General features: G+C 40.6%; 2 protein-coding genes across 12 annotated transcripts in view; one reads left to right on the top strand and one right to left on the bottom strand.

The window, feature by feature from the left end:
- Nucleotides 1-15,089, top strand: part of CENPU (centromere protein U) — a 48,285-nt gene extending 33,196 nt beyond the window's left edge. For all 3 annotated transcript variants that reach the window (XM_027529778.1, XM_027529775.1, XM_027529777.1), the window contains 8 exons: nt 283-516; nt 3,991-4,051; nt 5,157-5,265; nt 7,047-7,125; nt 7,324-7,371; nt 8,504-8,565; nt 10,548-10,704; nt 12,130-15,089. In XM_027529778.1, coding sequence (XP_027385579.1) covers nt 283-516; nt 3,991-4,051; nt 5,157-5,265; nt 7,047-7,125; nt 7,324-7,371; nt 8,504-8,565; nt 10,548-10,704; nt 12,130-12,243 — 864 coding nt within the window. In that variant the 3' untranslated portion in view covers nt 12,244-15,089. The remainder of the gene's footprint in view (nt 1-282; nt 517-3,990; nt 4,052-5,156; nt 5,266-7,046; nt 7,126-7,323; nt 7,372-8,503; nt 8,566-10,547; nt 10,705-12,129) is intronic.
- PRIMPOL (primase and DNA directed polymerase) overlaps nt 12,709-17,554 on the bottom strand; it is a 46,487-nt gene continuing 41,641 nt past the window's right edge. For 6 of the 9 annotated variants that reach the window (XM_027529770.1, XM_027529769.1, XM_027529768.1 and 3 more), the window contains 3 exons: nt 15,819-15,901; nt 15,692-15,738; nt 12,786-13,116 (listed from right to left, as the gene is read on the bottom strand). In XM_027529770.1, the coding sequence (XP_027385571.1) occupies nt 12,871-13,116; nt 15,692-15,738; nt 15,819-15,901 (376 nt within the window). In that variant the 3' untranslated portion in view covers nt 12,786-12,870. Of the gene's footprint in view, nt 13,117-14,275; nt 14,299-15,691; nt 15,739-15,818; nt 15,902-17,554 lie in introns of all 9 variants that reach the window. The other 3 variants (XM_027529772.1, XM_027529766.1, XM_027529773.1) reach the window with 3 other exon arrangements.

The raw sequence follows: 17,554 nt of genomic DNA, 5'->3' as shown, positions 1-17,554 counted from the left end.
CTGAAGTGTTTTCATCCCCGAGATCTCAAATCTGTGTACCGTGTCAGTTTTCATAGTGTCCTTGTAATGTGCGTAGGTGGTGGTTAAACACTCTGTTGGGAGTGTTTGCTGGGAACCCTTTAATCCGGGTTTCTGGTCCTGTGCACGAGTGAGGTTGCCATCTTTTCTAGTATGTTCAGTTTTGAAGTTTGGAATTAAGAAATGTGGACCTTATGGTTATCTACTAACAGGAATGATAAGCATTTGTATTTTCTAAACAGTAAGGCTGTTTTCTTGATATAGCCAAGAAGAAAACTCAAGCCCATCAGTGACGAATCTGAAAGCCCTGAAGAAAGTGATGTAAGGAGAAAAGTTAAACCCACAGAGAACATAAGTACACAGCATGAAGCTGTTTCAGCTACAGCACTTCCAGGACTGTCAGAGAAACCAGCTGAAGCGGTCACTCCTCAGAAGACAGGACCCCAGAGTGCCGAGTCCTCTGCTGAGAAAGCGACGCTGGCCACAGAACATCAGCTGGTAAGAGTGTCTGCCATCCCCCTGGAGAGGAGAAGAAGCTGAGAATGTCCGGGGGAAGGGAAAGCATTTTTTTTTTCCTTCGCTTCTTTTGAAAGATATGTTTTTTTTTATTTTTCTTATTATAAAAGTATATTTACTTTAAAAAATTTAGAAGGTGTATAAAGGAAGATAAAATCCTTTAATTCCATCACCCCAGAATAAAATAACTGCTGCCTTTTCTGGTCTACACTCTTCAGTCTTTCATTGAGCTTTTCTTACCGTACATGAACCACATCCTTGGCATTAAGTATTCTACATACCATTTTAACACATGACATTTCATTCGTGAATGTGCCATAGTTTAGTTAATCTTTTACTAATGAAGAATTGCAGTTTTTAAAATATAAGTGCTTTGATTTTTTTTTTTTCCCCTAGCGAAATCTCTGTGCACATCCTTGGTCATTTCCTTAGGAAAGAAATTGCTCTGATAAGAATTCTGGGTCATATTTATTCTCTTTTAAGATTCTTGACATGTAATATCTCTTAATCAAGCTTTTAATATGTAATAATATGCCAGCATCTTGATTTTGGCCCACTGAAATGGATCTCAGGCTTCTGAACTCCAGATCTATGGAAATATCTTTGTTAAGCCAAGTTGTAGTAATTTATTATAGTGGTCATAGGGTATAAAACATCACCCAATAACTTTTCCTTTTTAGTATCATGCTCTTGGGTTCTAGAACTTCCTTTATTTTTTTCCCGTCATAGTTTGTTTCTTGGCTGAGATTCCTTATCTGCTTAATCCTTAAGTCCATCATTTCCTTCTTGGGACATATTAATGTTTATGAGAGTGGCTTTGAAGTCTCTGCTTTCTAAGTCAGGTGCAGTCAGCCCTCTCTATCTGCAGGTTCCACATTGACAGATTCAACCAACTATTTGATAGGAAATATTCGGGGACAAAAATTACATAAAATTCCCCAAAAGCAAAAGTTGAATTTGCCACGCACCAGCAACTATTTTCATAGTATTTGTATGTATTTCATAGTATTTGCATAGTATTTGTATTAGGTATTATAGGTAATCTAGAGATGATTTAAATGTAATGGGAAGAAGGTTATGTGCAAGTGCTACCATGTTATACAAGGGGCTTGAACATCAACGGATCTGGGGGTCCCTGGGGATTCTAAACCCACCTTCCTTGGACATTAAGGGGTGACTGTACCTGGACTGTGGTGGGTCAGCTTCTTTTGAGTACTTCTTTTCTGTCTTGACTACAGGTCACATTTTGTGTGACATTTTTCATCTAGGAGTTTAAACTGTGTGTTACACGTTGTTGACAGGTGGTTGAGATTTTGAGTTGTGTTTTCTTCTGAATGTTGACTTTCATTCTAATAGGTATCTTGATTATTGGCTGATCAGCTTGAACTTCTGTGGGTGTGATTTATCCCTTGTTGGGGTCAGTCTGTGGAAAGCCTCAGGGGGTCTCCCAAGCCTCTCTAAGTCCGTGGACTCAACCTCTATATTAATAGTCTTCAGTCACTGCAAAACAGAATACCGCAAACTGTGTGACTTCAAACGACATACGTTTATGCCTCACACAGTCTCTGTAGGTCAGAAGTCCAGGCTCGCCCAGCTGGTGAGGGCCAGGGTCTCATAGGCTGGGGTCGAGGTGCCAGCCAGGACCGGACTCTCACCTGAGACTTGGGGTCCTCATCTGAGATCACGCAAGCTGTTGATAGAATTCAGATCCTTGCGTTCTTGTTTCCTCTCTGGTGGAAGCCAGGGGTCAACTCAGCAAGCAGAGGCTGCCCCGAGGCCCTCCTCACAGGGCCCTCTCCCGGCGGGGCAGCTGGCAATGTCTTCAGAGCCACCAGGGCCTCTCAGTCTGCAGTGATCTCCTGTGCGATGTGACTAATCAAGGGGTGACCATCCCACCAGAGTCACAGGAGTCACCCACACTCAGGAGCAGAGAGCATACAGGTCAGTGGGAATTATGCTTACCGCACCCCCAGGCTCTGTTGAGTCTGGTCAGAGACTGGCTTTAGCCTTAGTTACAGGACGGAGGAGCCTGGTAGGCTGTGGTCCATGGGGTCGCTAGGAGTCAGACAGGACTGAGTGGCTTCACTTTCACTTTTCACTTTCATGCATTGGAGAAGGAAATGGCAACCCACTCCAGTGTTCTTGCCTGGAGAATCCCAGCGACGGGGGAGCCTGGTGGGCTGCCGTCTATGGGGTCGCACAGAGTCGGACACGACTGAAGCGACTTAGCAGCAGCAGCAGCAGTAGGGTGGGTGTAGGGCAGCCCTAACTCTTGAGCAGTGTTTCTTAAACCTTTTTCATTGTTGTCTTCCCTAAGAAGCCTTTTTAGACATTTTTCCTCCTAACCATTCCCCCAACTGAATTTGAACATCATAAGTATGCTGTATATCTATTTATGTATCAGGTACTTTGGAGGGTCATAAACTGTTGTACTAGAATCTCTAAGGCTGTCTTGCTCCCCACCCTGGGGACAGTTGGAGATGGCACGATCTCGGGCATGTTCTTACCCCTGAGCTGGGGTGTCCCCCCAGCACCCGCTCAGCTGGATCAACAGCTCTTAACTAGTTAGTGAGGCCTCTGCGTTTTCTCCATCCAATTTCCCCGAGTATTCCTTGTCCTTTATCACTTGTTACGTCCTTGTTCCCATGATAGCACATCCAGTGCCCCTGTGTAGCCTCCCTGGGAGCATGGAGTAGGCGTCAGGGACCCCAGCCAGACCTCTCGTGTCCTCTTCCGACAGCCTGTTGCAGGGGCTTCGGCCACTGTGCCCTGCTTTCTGCCTCCTCAGCGGGGCAGGACGCTGCTCTCAATGGGGATACAGCTGCTGTGCTGCCGTCTGAAGGAAGGTGTCCCGGGCCTGGGGGGCCGGGGCAGCCGTAGGTTTGCGTTCTGAGAGTCTCAGGCTTGTCCTGCCTTTTGTCCGATGCCACCCCCCCCCACCCCACCCCCTCACCCCCCCCCCCCCCACTTTATGGTTGTGCTGGCAAGAGAGCTAGTTCAGAAGCTGTCACTTCATCATAGCTTGGAGCAGAAATTGAGCTGATTCCACATATTATTATCTTAAATAATAAAAGCTCAGTTTCCTCCAAGGCACCCATTGTTACAAGCCAACTGAAAGTTTTAATTACTTTTTATTTTGAGGTAGTTTAATTTGTTCAGTGTTTCCTTATATTAAGTTAGATAATTTATATGATTAATATATTCACTTAGAACAAAATGAGAAAGTTAGTCACTCAGTTGTGTCTGACTCTGTAGCCCACCAGGCTCCTCTCTCCAAGGGATTTTCCAGGCAAGAGTGGGTTGCTATTTCCTTCTCCAGGGTATTTTCCTGGATCAAATTGTAGCTAAAGTATTGACAGTGTCTGATAATGCTGTCTTAATTCTTGTTTTAAGAGAACTTTCTCCTACATGAAAATCTTTGCTGTGGTTTTTTGTTTATTTTGTTTTGTTTTTTAGGAAACTCAGAAAAATAAGATGCTTCCTGGCAAAAGGAAGAAACCAAGAAGTTACACCACAGGTATAGAAGTGTTTTATATGTAGTCAATCGTTCAAGAAGTTCTTTTTTAAAAATATATTTTTTAATTTAATAGAATAGTACATTTAAGTATATAAAATTTCCACTTTAAAAAGTTAAAAAATATATGACTTTGGAGTAACTGAGTTTTCCAGCAGTCTATCATGAAAATTTTCAATATACAACAAAGGATAAAGAATTGAACAATATATATTCATATACCTACTAACTAGATTTTACCATCAGAATTTATTTCTACTTGCCCTAGCACCTATTCATTAATCTATTTTAATTTTTCATCACGTTATCACTCTTTTCAGACATCAAACTATGCACTTTTAGAAGCCTTTTTTCATTCAATGTAACTCTGAGATTCATGCATATTATTCTGCATCATTTTTATTGGCACAAAGTTTATTGAAAAATGGGAGGAAAATCATTTTCTCTCTTCAGTTTTTTAAAAGATAAGTTTTGTTTTTCTAATTATAAAAATGTTTATTTTAGAATATTTCAAAGATATAGAAAGGATGATAACATCACCTACAATTCCATCACCCCAAAGTAACTGCCATGTTTTTTGGTCTATACTCTTCAGTCCTTTTACTGAGCTTTTCTCACCCTAAGTGGGCTCATATCCTTGTCATTCAGTATTCTACATACCATTTTAATGAATGTGTAATATTTCTTTCACAAATGTACAAAGTTATAGTTAATCTCTTATATCAGCTGTCTGAATCAATATATGCAGTAACCTTCCTGTGTCCTAGAAGTGATCCGTCAGGTAGATTAAAACTAACAAAACACAGTTAACAAAGATCTGCATCACCAGTAGCATTCAGTAACAGCCGGCTGTTAAAGGCGCAGCAGGGTAACTAAGGGACGGCTGCTTTTGGCTGCTTCAAAAGTGGGCCAACCAAGGAGGCGGCCACTAGAGGGCGCCCTACCGACAGGGGTTTGTGAGCCTGTCTTCTCCCATGTGTTTCTTCAAAACCTCTTACTATTTTTAGCAATTTGGTGGAATACTTTTGTTGTAGGCTTTCAGATCCCTGGACCTAGAGCTAAATTGCTGATAATCAGTATATTAAATTAACCTATCCTGATGTTGTAGATACTTCCGACTGTGCACCTGTTTGGTGTTTAAAAGAAAAGAAAGCCAGTGACATCATGGAATTAGATGTGTTTTTGTCTGCATTCGAGAACATTCTTCTAGAGTATGAGTGAGTCTTTTGATGTTGTCATTTATGTGCCTAATAAATTTCCCTTGAAATAGCACTTCTGTTCACCCCACAGCTTGATATGGAGAACTTTCATTATCATTTTTATGAACTTTTAAATTTCTATTATACTTTTTTCTTTAAGCCTCTGATTTAGTAGTATGTTATTGTATGTCCTTGTATGTGACTTTTTAATTTGTATTTATTAATCTTCTGTCTTAAATAGTTACAGTCCAATTTCATGGACTGGTAATACCTATTTTTGAAATACTGAGGCTTCATTTATGGCCTAGCACATAATCTCTGTGGAAGCTCTAATTATTGGATCTGTGTAGAATCAGTATTACTCAGTTTTTCCTGGTATTTCTATCAATTTATGCTATCTCTATAGAGGTTATTTTACTAGGATATCATGTTTAAAATTGCTCTTTTAGATTGAACATTTTATCCTTATGAAGTGACTCTTTTCATTCCTAAAAATGCTTTTTTTGGTTTTAAAATCTTTTATCTCATATGTCACTAGATTTCTTTAGTATTTGCCAGATTTTACATTCTTTTAACTTTTACTTCCTACCTTTGTCTCATGTTAAACTGTTATTTATTACAAAATCCTTTTTAAGTCCAGTGTCCATCTTTGAATTTCACTTTAGTCCATTACACTTAATTATCCTTACCTTTAGAAGAATGTATTTATCCTTTTTTAAATTTATAACTCCCCACCAGTAAGATTAGAACTTTGGCAAGCTGTGATATCTTGGTCTTCTGCCCCCACCACAAAGTGCATCATGTTTAACCTGGAGACTGTTTAATTCTGGGAAAAGGGCGATCAGAGTTGATATGAAATGGCTGTTTGAATTTAGGGTCTAGACTTTGAACTTGCCAGAACCAGTTAAGAACTGCAGCTTCTTAATGGTTCCTGGAGTCCTCCTCATAAGGCTTTTAGGGCTATATGTGGTTGTTGGTTTCCCTGTGGAGGAATGAGGTCTGGGGTTTCTTATTCCATCTTCTGATGTCAAAAGTGCAGGCCATCTCTCCTGCTTAGCGTCTGAAGAATTAGGCCACGGGCCTAGTCCCCTTCTCCTGGGTGACTTTTCCTCATGTATTTGCCCCAAGAAAAAAATGGCTATATGACAAGCTCTCACTCACACAAGAGGTTTATTTTCAATTCAGACTTTAAATTCTAGTGTTGTTCTGTGACGAGGCCGAGCAGGGGTTAGCTCCACCCTGGCAGGGTGTGGGTCACCATGGGTCTGTGTCCAGCTGTGAGGGAGGGAGACTGGGCTCTTCTGTCCCTGACAACAGGGACCCAAACCAGTTTCTTTGTTTGGGTCAGCTTTTGCAGAGCTGAAGAGCTGGCTTCTGGCTGCTTATATAGCGGTTAGTCCAAATGTGAGGCCCAGTCCCTTCCCCAGTTGTGGCAGGGAGGGAGGAAAGGGCTGAAGTCTGCTGGCCACTGGATCAGGCTGCAGGGAAGCCCCGGCTTGTCTGGGACCATCACTTTCCACGTGGTTTCGTGTCACTTGTGGCTGTGGCCAGTGTCGGGAAGTGCTGGCCACATGCGTCAGGACTTAGGAAAGAGAGTTCCAGTTGTTTTTCTTTTCTTGAGGTGCTTCCAGTATTTTTTTTAAACCTGAGAAGGGGCTGCAAGCTGACCATGCCCTCTTAGATATTCAGAATGGCACATGCCAAACTGTGTGTCCCTGGGAATGCTGAACAAATGAAACACGCCTTTCCAAATCCTTCAGAGAGTACCTGAGTTTGACTTTTTTTTCATTCTGCTACAGACAAAAAATAGACTCTCGAGTTTGTAAGGCAGCCATCAACAAATTTCATTCTAATTTGAAAGAAGAACTCATCAAAATGGTAAGTTCAGTGACATAAATTGGTTGGTCTAATTTTTATTTTTTTAAAAACTAATCCTGAGCAACTCACTGTTGTCTTGGAAAAGCTTGCATTTGCTGCCAGTGTGGTGAAGATTAGAAACTGGATATGATATGTTATAAAATGATAAACACTTGACTTTGGAAAATGCATGCAAATATTTGTTTTTGTTTTGTGTAGGTTCAAGAAATCCAGATGTTGAAGACTCTGAAAAGGAAGAATGCTAAGGTAAATCACTTACGTGATTAAAGACGCAGTCCTGTAGAAGGTGCACATACATGGCAAGTAAGACCCGACTCTGGGTTTTGTGACCTACAGTTTGTGGAGGCCTTTTATCTTTTTAGTCAGGCTTTTGTTTGGTCGATCTGGTGACTGTTCAGGTGAGTACTGATCAAGTCAGTAATGTTGTTGAGACGTAGGCTAAGGAACAGGGGTCCCAGTTGGCCTAAAAATGGCTCTCAAGCCCCAAATGACCCCTTACATAGTTGCATATTATGTAATACGTGTATCACTACTGTGTGTGTGTCAGAAGTCTTTCAGACTAAAGAACTGGCTCGAGTCTCAGAAAGGGCAGGCTAGGAAGAATACTGGGCCAAGGTCAGGAGATCTCTTGTCATGGTGCTGCTGCCTCAGTGTCCTGTTGCCACTTGGTCTGCAAGGAAACACGAGGCCCTTCCAGCCCGCCTGTTTACAGTTGGACCAAAACGCATGCCTTGTTCTGGCTGTAAAATTGCGTGAACCCACGTGTGGAAGCACAGCCGCCCTCTGTGTTTATAACAGAAATGGGCGTGAAGTGGATAGTTTTCCTTGTGGTGAAAAACAAACTATTCTGGTGAAAAACAACAGCCTTTGCTGTTTTTCAGTTTTAATCTCTTGTTGGTCATTCCTGCGTCTCTCACAAGCAAGCAGGAGTAGTCTGAATGTCCAGCAGTGGAACATGAGGTAGTCGCTGAAAGTGATGGTTGAGATGATGCAGTGAATCCTGTTGAAATGTTCTCTGTAAAATACAAATTGTGTCATGGCATTCCCGTGCTTCAGGATTTTCCTAGTGTATTAGAGGGCATAGGAATGCCTTACTTGGAAGCTCACAGGGTAGTAAAATAGGCCCTCCTCTTCGGGGCTATCTGCGAGAGGACCCCCTGGACTTCTCCAGTTCCCTGTTCTTTCCCTTCATAGCACACGTCACAGGCTGTAATTACATCCCTTTGTATGTCATGTCTGTCTGCCCTGTGTGACCAGAGTTGGTAAGAATGGGGTTTCCCGTGTTTCCCACTGTGCTTCCAGTACAGTGTACAAGGCACAGTGTACAAGGTGGTGCTCAAATGTTTACAAAACTAATGTAACAAATTTTTGTTACTAGATAATCTCCAATATCGAAAAGAAAAGGCAGCGTTTGATTGAAGTCCAGGATGAACTGCTTCAGTAAGTAATATCGAAATTCTCTTTGAGAACTTAAAATAGGGATTTAATCGCAGCATTTCACGTGAGGCTTTGCTATAAAACTTGCTGCCGTGTTGCATTTAAACACCAGGTCTTCTCTGGGCTGGAAGCTCAGTCAAGGGCGGTTATACTGCCGAGTTGAGAAGCTTTTAGCAAATCAGCCCTGATGTGCCCACCACGAGCTCTCTCAGTTCCTGCCTGAGAGGCGCTCTGATTGGACATGTAACGCATGGACGTGAGGCTTAAGTGCGGGCTCTACCACTTGGCTGGGCAGCCTTGGGCAGGCCGTCCTCTCAGTGCCTCATTCCCTCGTTTGCAATGAGCATGATGGTGACTGTACCTCCCAGGGTGTGTGAGGCCTGAGTGAGTAAATGCGCAGAAAGTGCCACACCATGACTGGCATAGCACAGTGTCGTATGCGGCGTTACCAGTTTTCATGAGTGTCGTTGAGACGCATTGCTTGGTGTGACACACCTGGGCCCAGGTGTCAGGCCAGAAGAATTTCCAGGTCTGTCTCCACGTGTGCTTAGGAAGACAAGCGCAAGCCGTCTGCTCTGTTTCTGGTGGTCTTCCTTACAGACGGGGTGGCCAGGTGAGCCGGAGGGCTGGCAGCAAAGCAGCAGCAGAATAAGCAGTGTCAGGTACGCTCCCTGCCCTTCAGGAGCCTTAAAATAGCTTGGAAAGTGGTCTTAGAAGACAACCTATGAGTGAGTACTAAGTTTGAAAGATGAGACCTGCCCCAGAAGTCTAGAAGAGGGAGAAACGGGTTGTCTTGGCCTTTGGTTCCCAGATCCAGCCTCTGAACAGGTGCTGCTGGCTGGCGCTGCAGCCTTCATGGGCCCAGGCCAGAGTCAGAAAAGTAATCATGACGGGACGCTTTTTCAGGTGTTAGCTGTGTGTCGCTGGGCGCTGTCCTAAGTGCTTTGTGATACCAACATATTAATCGTCACCATAACCCCAGGAGGCAGGGTGTTTGGCCACAAGACAACTATGTAAGACTCGGATCTGTCTCTCAGAGCTTCCAATCCTTTTTCTAGACGGAGTTGTAGAACTTGAGAGGTATAGTATTTTGGAAAGGCATAGAAAGAAAGAAAATGTGTATCATTGTTTTACATGTAGAAAACCCAAGGCACAGGGCGGTAACATTCCAACAGCCCCCAACCCGGAAATGGGGGAGGCAGGACCCGGTGTCTGCCCACTGGCTCCCGACCCAGCACTCCTGCCCACGACCCTGCTGGCGCCCGACCCAGCGCTCCTGCCCACGACCCTGCTGGCTCAGGGGGTTTCCCACTGGTTCAACACACAGAACTGTACGGGGACTTCTATAAAATGATATTAGAGCAGGTTTTAAATATATCTTTGTGAGAATGAAACATGGTAGCCATTCCCCATTCTTTTATAAATTGGTCCACAATATCCAAGTTATCCTTTTTATTTTGTATGTTAAGAGACTTACGAGCTACTGAATCAGAAAGCAGGTTGCCCAAGGTTGCACATCTCATCCAGGCACTGAGATAGTTTCTCCACTGCTTTTATTAGACTTGGACAAAATTTCATAAGACAGAGGGGCAGAGGAAAGGCTTTTGGTCCATGCTTTTACTGCTACACTGCAGTGTTGGTCTACATCCATCTGGGGCGCTAAAATCTTGATACCCAAGTATATGTTTCAATTCAGTGGTTCCTAAGACTCTAAAAATGACTTAATGAACTTTAAGATACATAAGGCATATTTTTCTGTGGGCTTCACTGCTAAGTACTTTTTAGGCATCATATTTCAGAGTTTTTGCTATATTTAAATTGATTTCAGAATCATTCACATTGATAATTTGAAAGCTAATGATATCTTAAACCACCTAGTCCACCTTCCCTGTTTATTTACTTCACTCAAAACCCTTACACACTCCACCTTAGGCTGAAGTTCCACTTTGTCATTTCTTTTTGGGAAAAATATCTTTCTGTTTTAGGGTAGAACCAGAGCTGAAACAACTACAAATAAAGTATGAGGAACTTCAGGAGAGAAAAGCTTCCCTTAGGAAGGCAGCATATTTCCTGTCTAATCTCAAGCAGCTTCATCAAGATTACTCAGATGTTCAAGAGGAAGAACCAAGTGTAAAGGAAACAGTAAGTTCAGTTTTTAATTTTCACTCTGCTTCAGAAGACACAGGGCTCCTGTTAGAGAGCCGGAGCTTGGAGGGGAGAGCAGTGGAGACGCCAGGTCTACCCAAAAAGCAGCCCTATAAACTGGTGAAAATTTGTTCACACCACTTCTTTAGCTAATTAATTAAGGCCAGAGAGGTAAATGAAAATCCAGAAACACTGATTTTACTAAGGTATTTAAGCTTCAGAGAACTGAATTTCTTGAAGGGAAAGTGTATCCTCTGGACAAAACTCAACTTGTCATCAACCTAAGACTAAGACCACTAAAACCTATACAAGTTTTAAAGACCAACCTCTTGTTCTTTGTTCAGCCCGTATTTTTACTATCTTTTGTATCTGCAAAAGTAGCCATTATCCCATATAAATGGTAGGTATGATTTTAGAAGTTGAAAAATGTTTTAAGAGGGCATGCAGGAGGGGAAAGGGTGGTTGGCATAGATTCTTTTCTGTGGTCTTACAAGATAGTGAATATAGCTGGCCCTGTCCTTGCTGTTCATGCTTTATATATAGTAGTGTGTCTGAGTTATGCTTTCAGAGTGTAGATACCAGGGTACATGCCTTACCTCTTTTCTTAAACTAAGAATCCAGTACCTAATGTTAGTTCTTCCTCCCCTGAGAGCAGGTGCCCCCCGGTACAATAGGTTGAACACATTAGGCTCTCAAATATCTGTTAAACTGAATTGCCTAATGGTAGGTGATATAGACAAAATTATTTGGGTTGTAGTCACTCTGATAGCTTTGTGCTTAATTTTGTTTCTAAGAAAACCACCTTGAAAACATAAGCAACAAAATATTCTAAGTATAATATAGCTGTCAGGACTTTAGTCACTGGCTCTTAGATACAAGTTGTACCATGATATTTGGCGTAAGTTTCAAACTCATGAGTTGAGTTTTGTTTCCTATTTTTATGCTGGGTTTGTATTTAATTTTGTCTTTAATCATTAAGGACACTTGGATTGGCAACTGAGAACCACATGGTTAATTTTCTCAAAAAGTAATTTTTCTAGATGAGTTTTATGGGCCTGGTGTCTCGTTACGTCGGTTCTTACAGTGAACCTGCTGAGCCACAGAGCTCTGGCTAACCTGCCCAGACCACGTCTTGGCCTGTCCAGGGAGACTTTGGTTTAAGTCATTCGGATGCCATTGCTCTTTGACCCGGCTGGTCTTCTGGGTGAGGAGCTCAGGCTTTGCAGAGCAGTTCCCTTGCAGCCTGTTTATCAGTTGTTCTGAGGTGACGGATTAAAAACAATTTCATAAAAATGAGTGAACAGTGATTCATGGAAAACACTATTATCACTGGCATTTGGTCATAACATTGAACTACATAAAATGGATAGGGTTTTAAAAGGGTTAAGTTTTTTTATTCATCTAAATATTTTTCTTCAACAGTATGATTCATCTAGCCTTCCAGCTTTGCTGTTCAAAGCAAGACCCCTTTTAGGAGCCGAACATCATCTGCAAAATATCAACTATCAATTAGAGAATCTCCTTGACCAGAAATGAGACCAGTCTACTAAGATGTGCACATTTAAGATTAGTCTCATGATACAGTTTTAGAAGGTAACAACAGTATATATTTTTGCACAAAGGAAAATGGGAAGAAAACCTGAACTTTATTACTATTAATTTGAACTGAATATTTTTTATTGTTATAACATTCTCAGATAAGTTTAAAAGCAGGAAACTGTCTTACTGTTCAGACTGTATGTATGACCTTGAGCTTGTCACCAGAATTTAATATTGCTTTGTCATTAAAATTAAATAGCTAAGTATAGTAGTTTTAGAGGTCATAATTAACTTTTCTAGTTAACACCAAGTACTAAGTTTTTAAATGTTTTACAGTGTTGACACCTCGTCAGCCCTTAGAAGCTCTACCCTACAAATAAACATGCAAAATTAAGCTGATGTGAACATAGTTAATCACATAAGGAGAATTCTACTGAATTTTAATAAGCACACTGGAGCTAATTTTCAATAAAACTGGTTTATTTGAGTACATAAGATTTGGAAGTAAAGTGATAAATAAAACAGCTGATATAACAGGCTTATTTAATAAGTTACTATAATTTAATGGTACTAAATCTGCCTTCATGTAGATTACAGCCTAGTTATGTCAGTGTCCATAATTAGCTACTCTTGTAACACTTCTATTAGTAGTTCATCAGGAATTTCATCCATCCTATTATAAGCCAGAAGACTGTTCTCTGCAGCTTCTGCTAATTCAGCATCTTCTGTAGCCTCCAAAATGTAAGTATCATCAATGCCGTTATCCCAGTCAGCGTCGGAAAATGCCCCTTTCGACAACACGCTGGATGACGGTCCATGAGGACTCTTGGTCTCAGTGTCCGCTGTTGTATCTGTTGTAAACTCCTCTCCCTGTAGTTCCAAGGCGGAGGGAGAGCAGAGTAGGAAGAAAATACCGATTACTCAAACAGAATGTGTGATGGTTTCACCATACAGTTGATCTGTACTGCATTAAGGTATTCAGTTCAACAGATACCAAACACGGGACGGTACAGTCTCCAATGCAGTCATCACGGGCTCATCGTTGCTGCCTTTGTGGGACACTCACAAAACTCCACATTGGAAATGCCTGCAGCTCCGTGGTACGCCCTCTCCGGTGTACACAGATGGGCTACAGCAAAGGGAGACTGAGTCTTTAAGTGGACAAACTGGAATCTGCTATCTGAACAGACTAAGTTCTTGATAGTTTTAGATTGAAAAAGGTTTTGAGATAACTACACGACTGAGTGTCTGATTTGATCAAAAGTATGACTGGATTTTGAGTATTAAACATATTGTATTAACATGAAATTTCCTGAATAATTTCACTATAGATGTATAAGAATGTTCTTATTCTCCAGCTACATGCTTGAGTATTAAGAGACGAAGGGTTTTGATATCTGCTCTTACTCTAAAGAGATTTGTTATGGACTGAACGTTCGTCACCCCCTTCCCCGTTAGATGATCCCAACGCCCAGTGTGGTGGTATTAGGTGAGGGCTGCAGGAGGCAGGTGCTGAGATCAGAAGGGAATGGTGCTAGTGCTCTGTGACCCCGTCTCCCAGGGACAACACAGTGAGAGACACCGCTCAGTGACCCGGGAGCTGATGGGAGTCCACAGCACCTTGATCTTGGACTGTCCAGCCTCCAGAACTGTGAGAAATTTGTTGTTTTTAAGTCACTCAGTCTGAGGTACTCTGTTACAGCAGCCTGAAATGCCTAGGACAAGATTCATCAAAAATAATGTGTCATGTGTACAGTAGCGGGAGAAAACAAGTGTGGCCAAGTGTTTAAGAACCAATCAAGAAAAGGCACACAGGAGGGTTCCTTGTTCTTCTGCAGCATTTCTGCAGGTTAAAACTCTTTCATTGCAATAGAAAACAGGCAAATATCAGTAACACTGGAGTTTAGCTTAAAATACTAAAAGTGTTAACTGTTAAACAGTATAATAAACCTATCACTCAGTTTTTAAGTAAAAAGCTAAAATAAGTTAAATCCAAGCAGTGGTAATACTGGTCACCAAAGGTACTTACAATTTGGTGTTTTCAAGGTATTACTGGATTAGCAGGAAAAAAAAAAAAAACTTTCAGAAACCCACTAAAACCACAGCCATTTATCAAAATAACACTTCAAATAAACTAGGGTGAAATATTCTCAGAGACAAAGTTTGGTTCTTTGAAAACACTTTTTAACCTAGTAATTTACCAGAGACTGGCGATCAGGTATTTTATATCCAGCTCCTACAGATCACGGAGGTTTCTACCATTTCAGTATAAATTTTTTCAGGAGAGACGTTTTTAAAGTTGAATACATACCAGACAGTTACCTAGATTATAAACTCAAGCACTCAAGTAGGTAACTTTCATTTTAACCATAACACTATAAACAAAAGGGGGAAAAGTGTAGAAGAGTCCTTAATACAAAGTTCTTGTAAAATATTAGACCTCATATTAAAGTAAACAGAGGGCAGTTACAGGCAATCCATAATAGAAACCTGAATGTTAAACTGTAAATTAAAACACCTGAAATACCACTTTATGTCTACCAGCTTGGTACAGATTAAAAGGTAAAAATAAGAAATGGCAAGTGGAGGATAACCTAATTTCCTATCATTTTCATGGAGAACAATTTGGTAATACAGAAAATATGACAGTTTAAGTAGGAAAAATCCCTACAATATAGTATATATACTACTAATTTTGGAAGCTACAGACCAAAACATTAATCTGAGTGGTAAAATTATGAGAATGATTTTTTCTTTTTGCGCTTTATGTATTTTGTAATGTTTTTCTACAATGAATGTGAATTACTTGGGTAAGTAATATAAAAGTTTTTTTCAAAGAAAAATATTGGTTTGGCAGTCTGGTAATATCTACCAAAGTTTAAAGTGTATATATATATATCCTATAGAACTATCTCTAGAAATTCTTTCTAGATATAAAGAAAGTATATTTTGATATACTTTGTAAAGCAAAAAATGAGAAGCTAAAATGTCTGAAACTGGTTAATAGCTATCTATTTCTTATGCAGCAGTGGGAAAAAATGAGGTTGAGAGCAGATGTGTGCTGAGGTGGAACGACCACTGCAGCAGTTCCTAAGTGGAAACAAAGTTCCAACCTGTGTTCAGATGATACCTGGACACCATTAGCTCCTTGAACCACTGTACGAAGTCGCTTCAGTTGTGTCCGACTCTGTGCGACCCCACAGACGGCAGCCCACCAGGCTCCGCCGTCCCTGGGATTCTCCAGGCAAGAACACTGGAGTGGGTTGCCATTTCCCTCTCCATTGCGTGAAAGTGAAGTTGCTCAGTCGTGACCGACTCGTAGGGACCCCATGGAACGCAGCCCACCAGGCTCCTCCATCCATGGGATTTTCTAGGCAAGAGTACTGGAGTGGCTTGCCATTGCCTTCTCCGTAGAAACCAGGAGGAAACTACAAAGTGCACTTACCTCTTTGAGAAGAGACAGAAGACATACTTCAGCAGGTAGTGGAAAGCCTGAATCAGAAAGACAGTAGAACTATTTTATATAATATCTAATTTTTACTCTGTGGTAAACGTAAAAATTAGTAACTCACAGTCAGATTTGAAGTTTTCTGCTTTGCAGACAGGGTCATGACATTTTTGATACCAAACTTCATTTTTCAAGTCAACCAAAATCCTTTACATTTAAAACAAAAAGTAAAAATTAGTACTTTCCAGACAGGATAAAAAGCAAAATCCCGTTACATGCCATTTACTAGAGAGATGCCTAAGACTTAAAGAGGGAGAAAAGATAGAAAGTAAAAGGATACAAACATATCTGACAAATGGTGTTTGCCAAAACTATGAACTTTAGGGCAAAAATTATATACTGACCAAAGTTTCTCCCAAGAAGATAAAATTCTCAACTTGTTCCCGCCAAATAAGAGATCTTCAAAATATGTGAGTAAAGCTTACAGAACTTCAAGGGTAAACAAATATTCAACCATAATTTAAGATTTAAAAAAGAAAACATTCTTCTGATAATTGATACCAAACAATCACCCCAAAACTCAGGATATCAAAAATTTGAGAATTTAAAACAATTTAAAACAATTTAAAAAACTGACTATGCTAGGTACAGTATGAATCATTAAATGTATAAGTACTCATTCACACATTCTCTGACTACAAAACAGATTTAGAAATAAGCAATAAAAAGAACTGAAACTCAAAACTTAGAAATTTAAAACATTTTTCTTAATAACCAAGTGACTCAAGGAAAATTCATGATGGAAATTAGAATATGCTTAGAATTAAATGGATTGAAATTACATATTGAAATAGGTGAGGGGAATTTCCTGGCGGTACAGTGATTAGGATTCCATGCTCTCACTGCCAAGAGCCCAAGTTCAATCCCTGGTCGGGAAACGACGATCCCACAAGCCTCACAGTGGTGCCAAAAATAAATAATAAAATGTGAAACTGAGCTAAAGTGATCTTTAGAAAGAAATTTAGAATCTTTAGCAGTAACACAAATAATTTAGAAAATGAACAACAATAAATCTTAAAGGCAGAAATAACAAAAATTTCTAAAAGTCAATGAGGACAGAATGAAGACTAATAAAATTCAAGATTAATCAAAAAAGGTATAAAGACATAAGTGGTATTAGAAGTTGAGATATAACTACAAATATAAAATACATTAAAAATATATATTATGAACTTTTTCTAGTAATGCTGAAAATTTTCGTAGAACAGACACAGTACTAGATAAAAATATACCAAACCAAGCAGAGTTACAGAAAACCCAAACAATCCTATAACCACTAGAATTTTTTTTAAGTAGTTTAAAATCTTCCCACATTTCATAGAAAAGAAACACAAAATGGCTAACTATGTGTTTGGGACATTTACCAAGGAGAGAAAAATGGGCTGGTAGCTCAGTCTAAGGGCCCCATAAACATTCCAGTAACAGACTTCCTAACAGACAAATGCTAGTTTCCAAACTGTGCACAGAAGTGCCCCAGGGCGATACAGGATATGTCTGTCTTTCAGGGGATAGGGTGACATCTGTCAGGCACCTTGCAACCGCTTGCTTGTAACTCACAGGCTCTACAGTACGGCATCACCCTTCTCCATTCCTTTCAGTGATGTCCTGTCTTTTTAGAGCTGGGTGTTTGATATTGGTGGTAGTGATAAAAAAGTAGCATAAATATGGAATGAGACGTGAGGGTGAGGCTGGCAGTGTCCAGCTTGATCCCAAAGTTTGAGTTTATGCATGCAGGCTTCAAAAGGACACACAGCTCATTAATAAGCATACTTAAGAGTCAACAGGTCCCAACTTCCAAGG

This window comes from Bos indicus x Bos taurus, chromosome 27 (genome assembly GCF_003369695.1).
Source record: "Bos indicus x Bos taurus breed Angus x Brahman F1 hybrid chromosome 27, Bos_hybrid_MaternalHap_v2.0, whole genome shotgun sequence".
NCBI classification, from domain to species: domain Eukaryota; kingdom Metazoa; phylum Chordata; class Mammalia; order Artiodactyla; family Bovidae; genus Bos; species Bos indicus x Bos taurus.
Note: the sequence above shows the minus strand (reverse complement) of the source record. Positions and strands in the feature narration are given on the sequence as shown.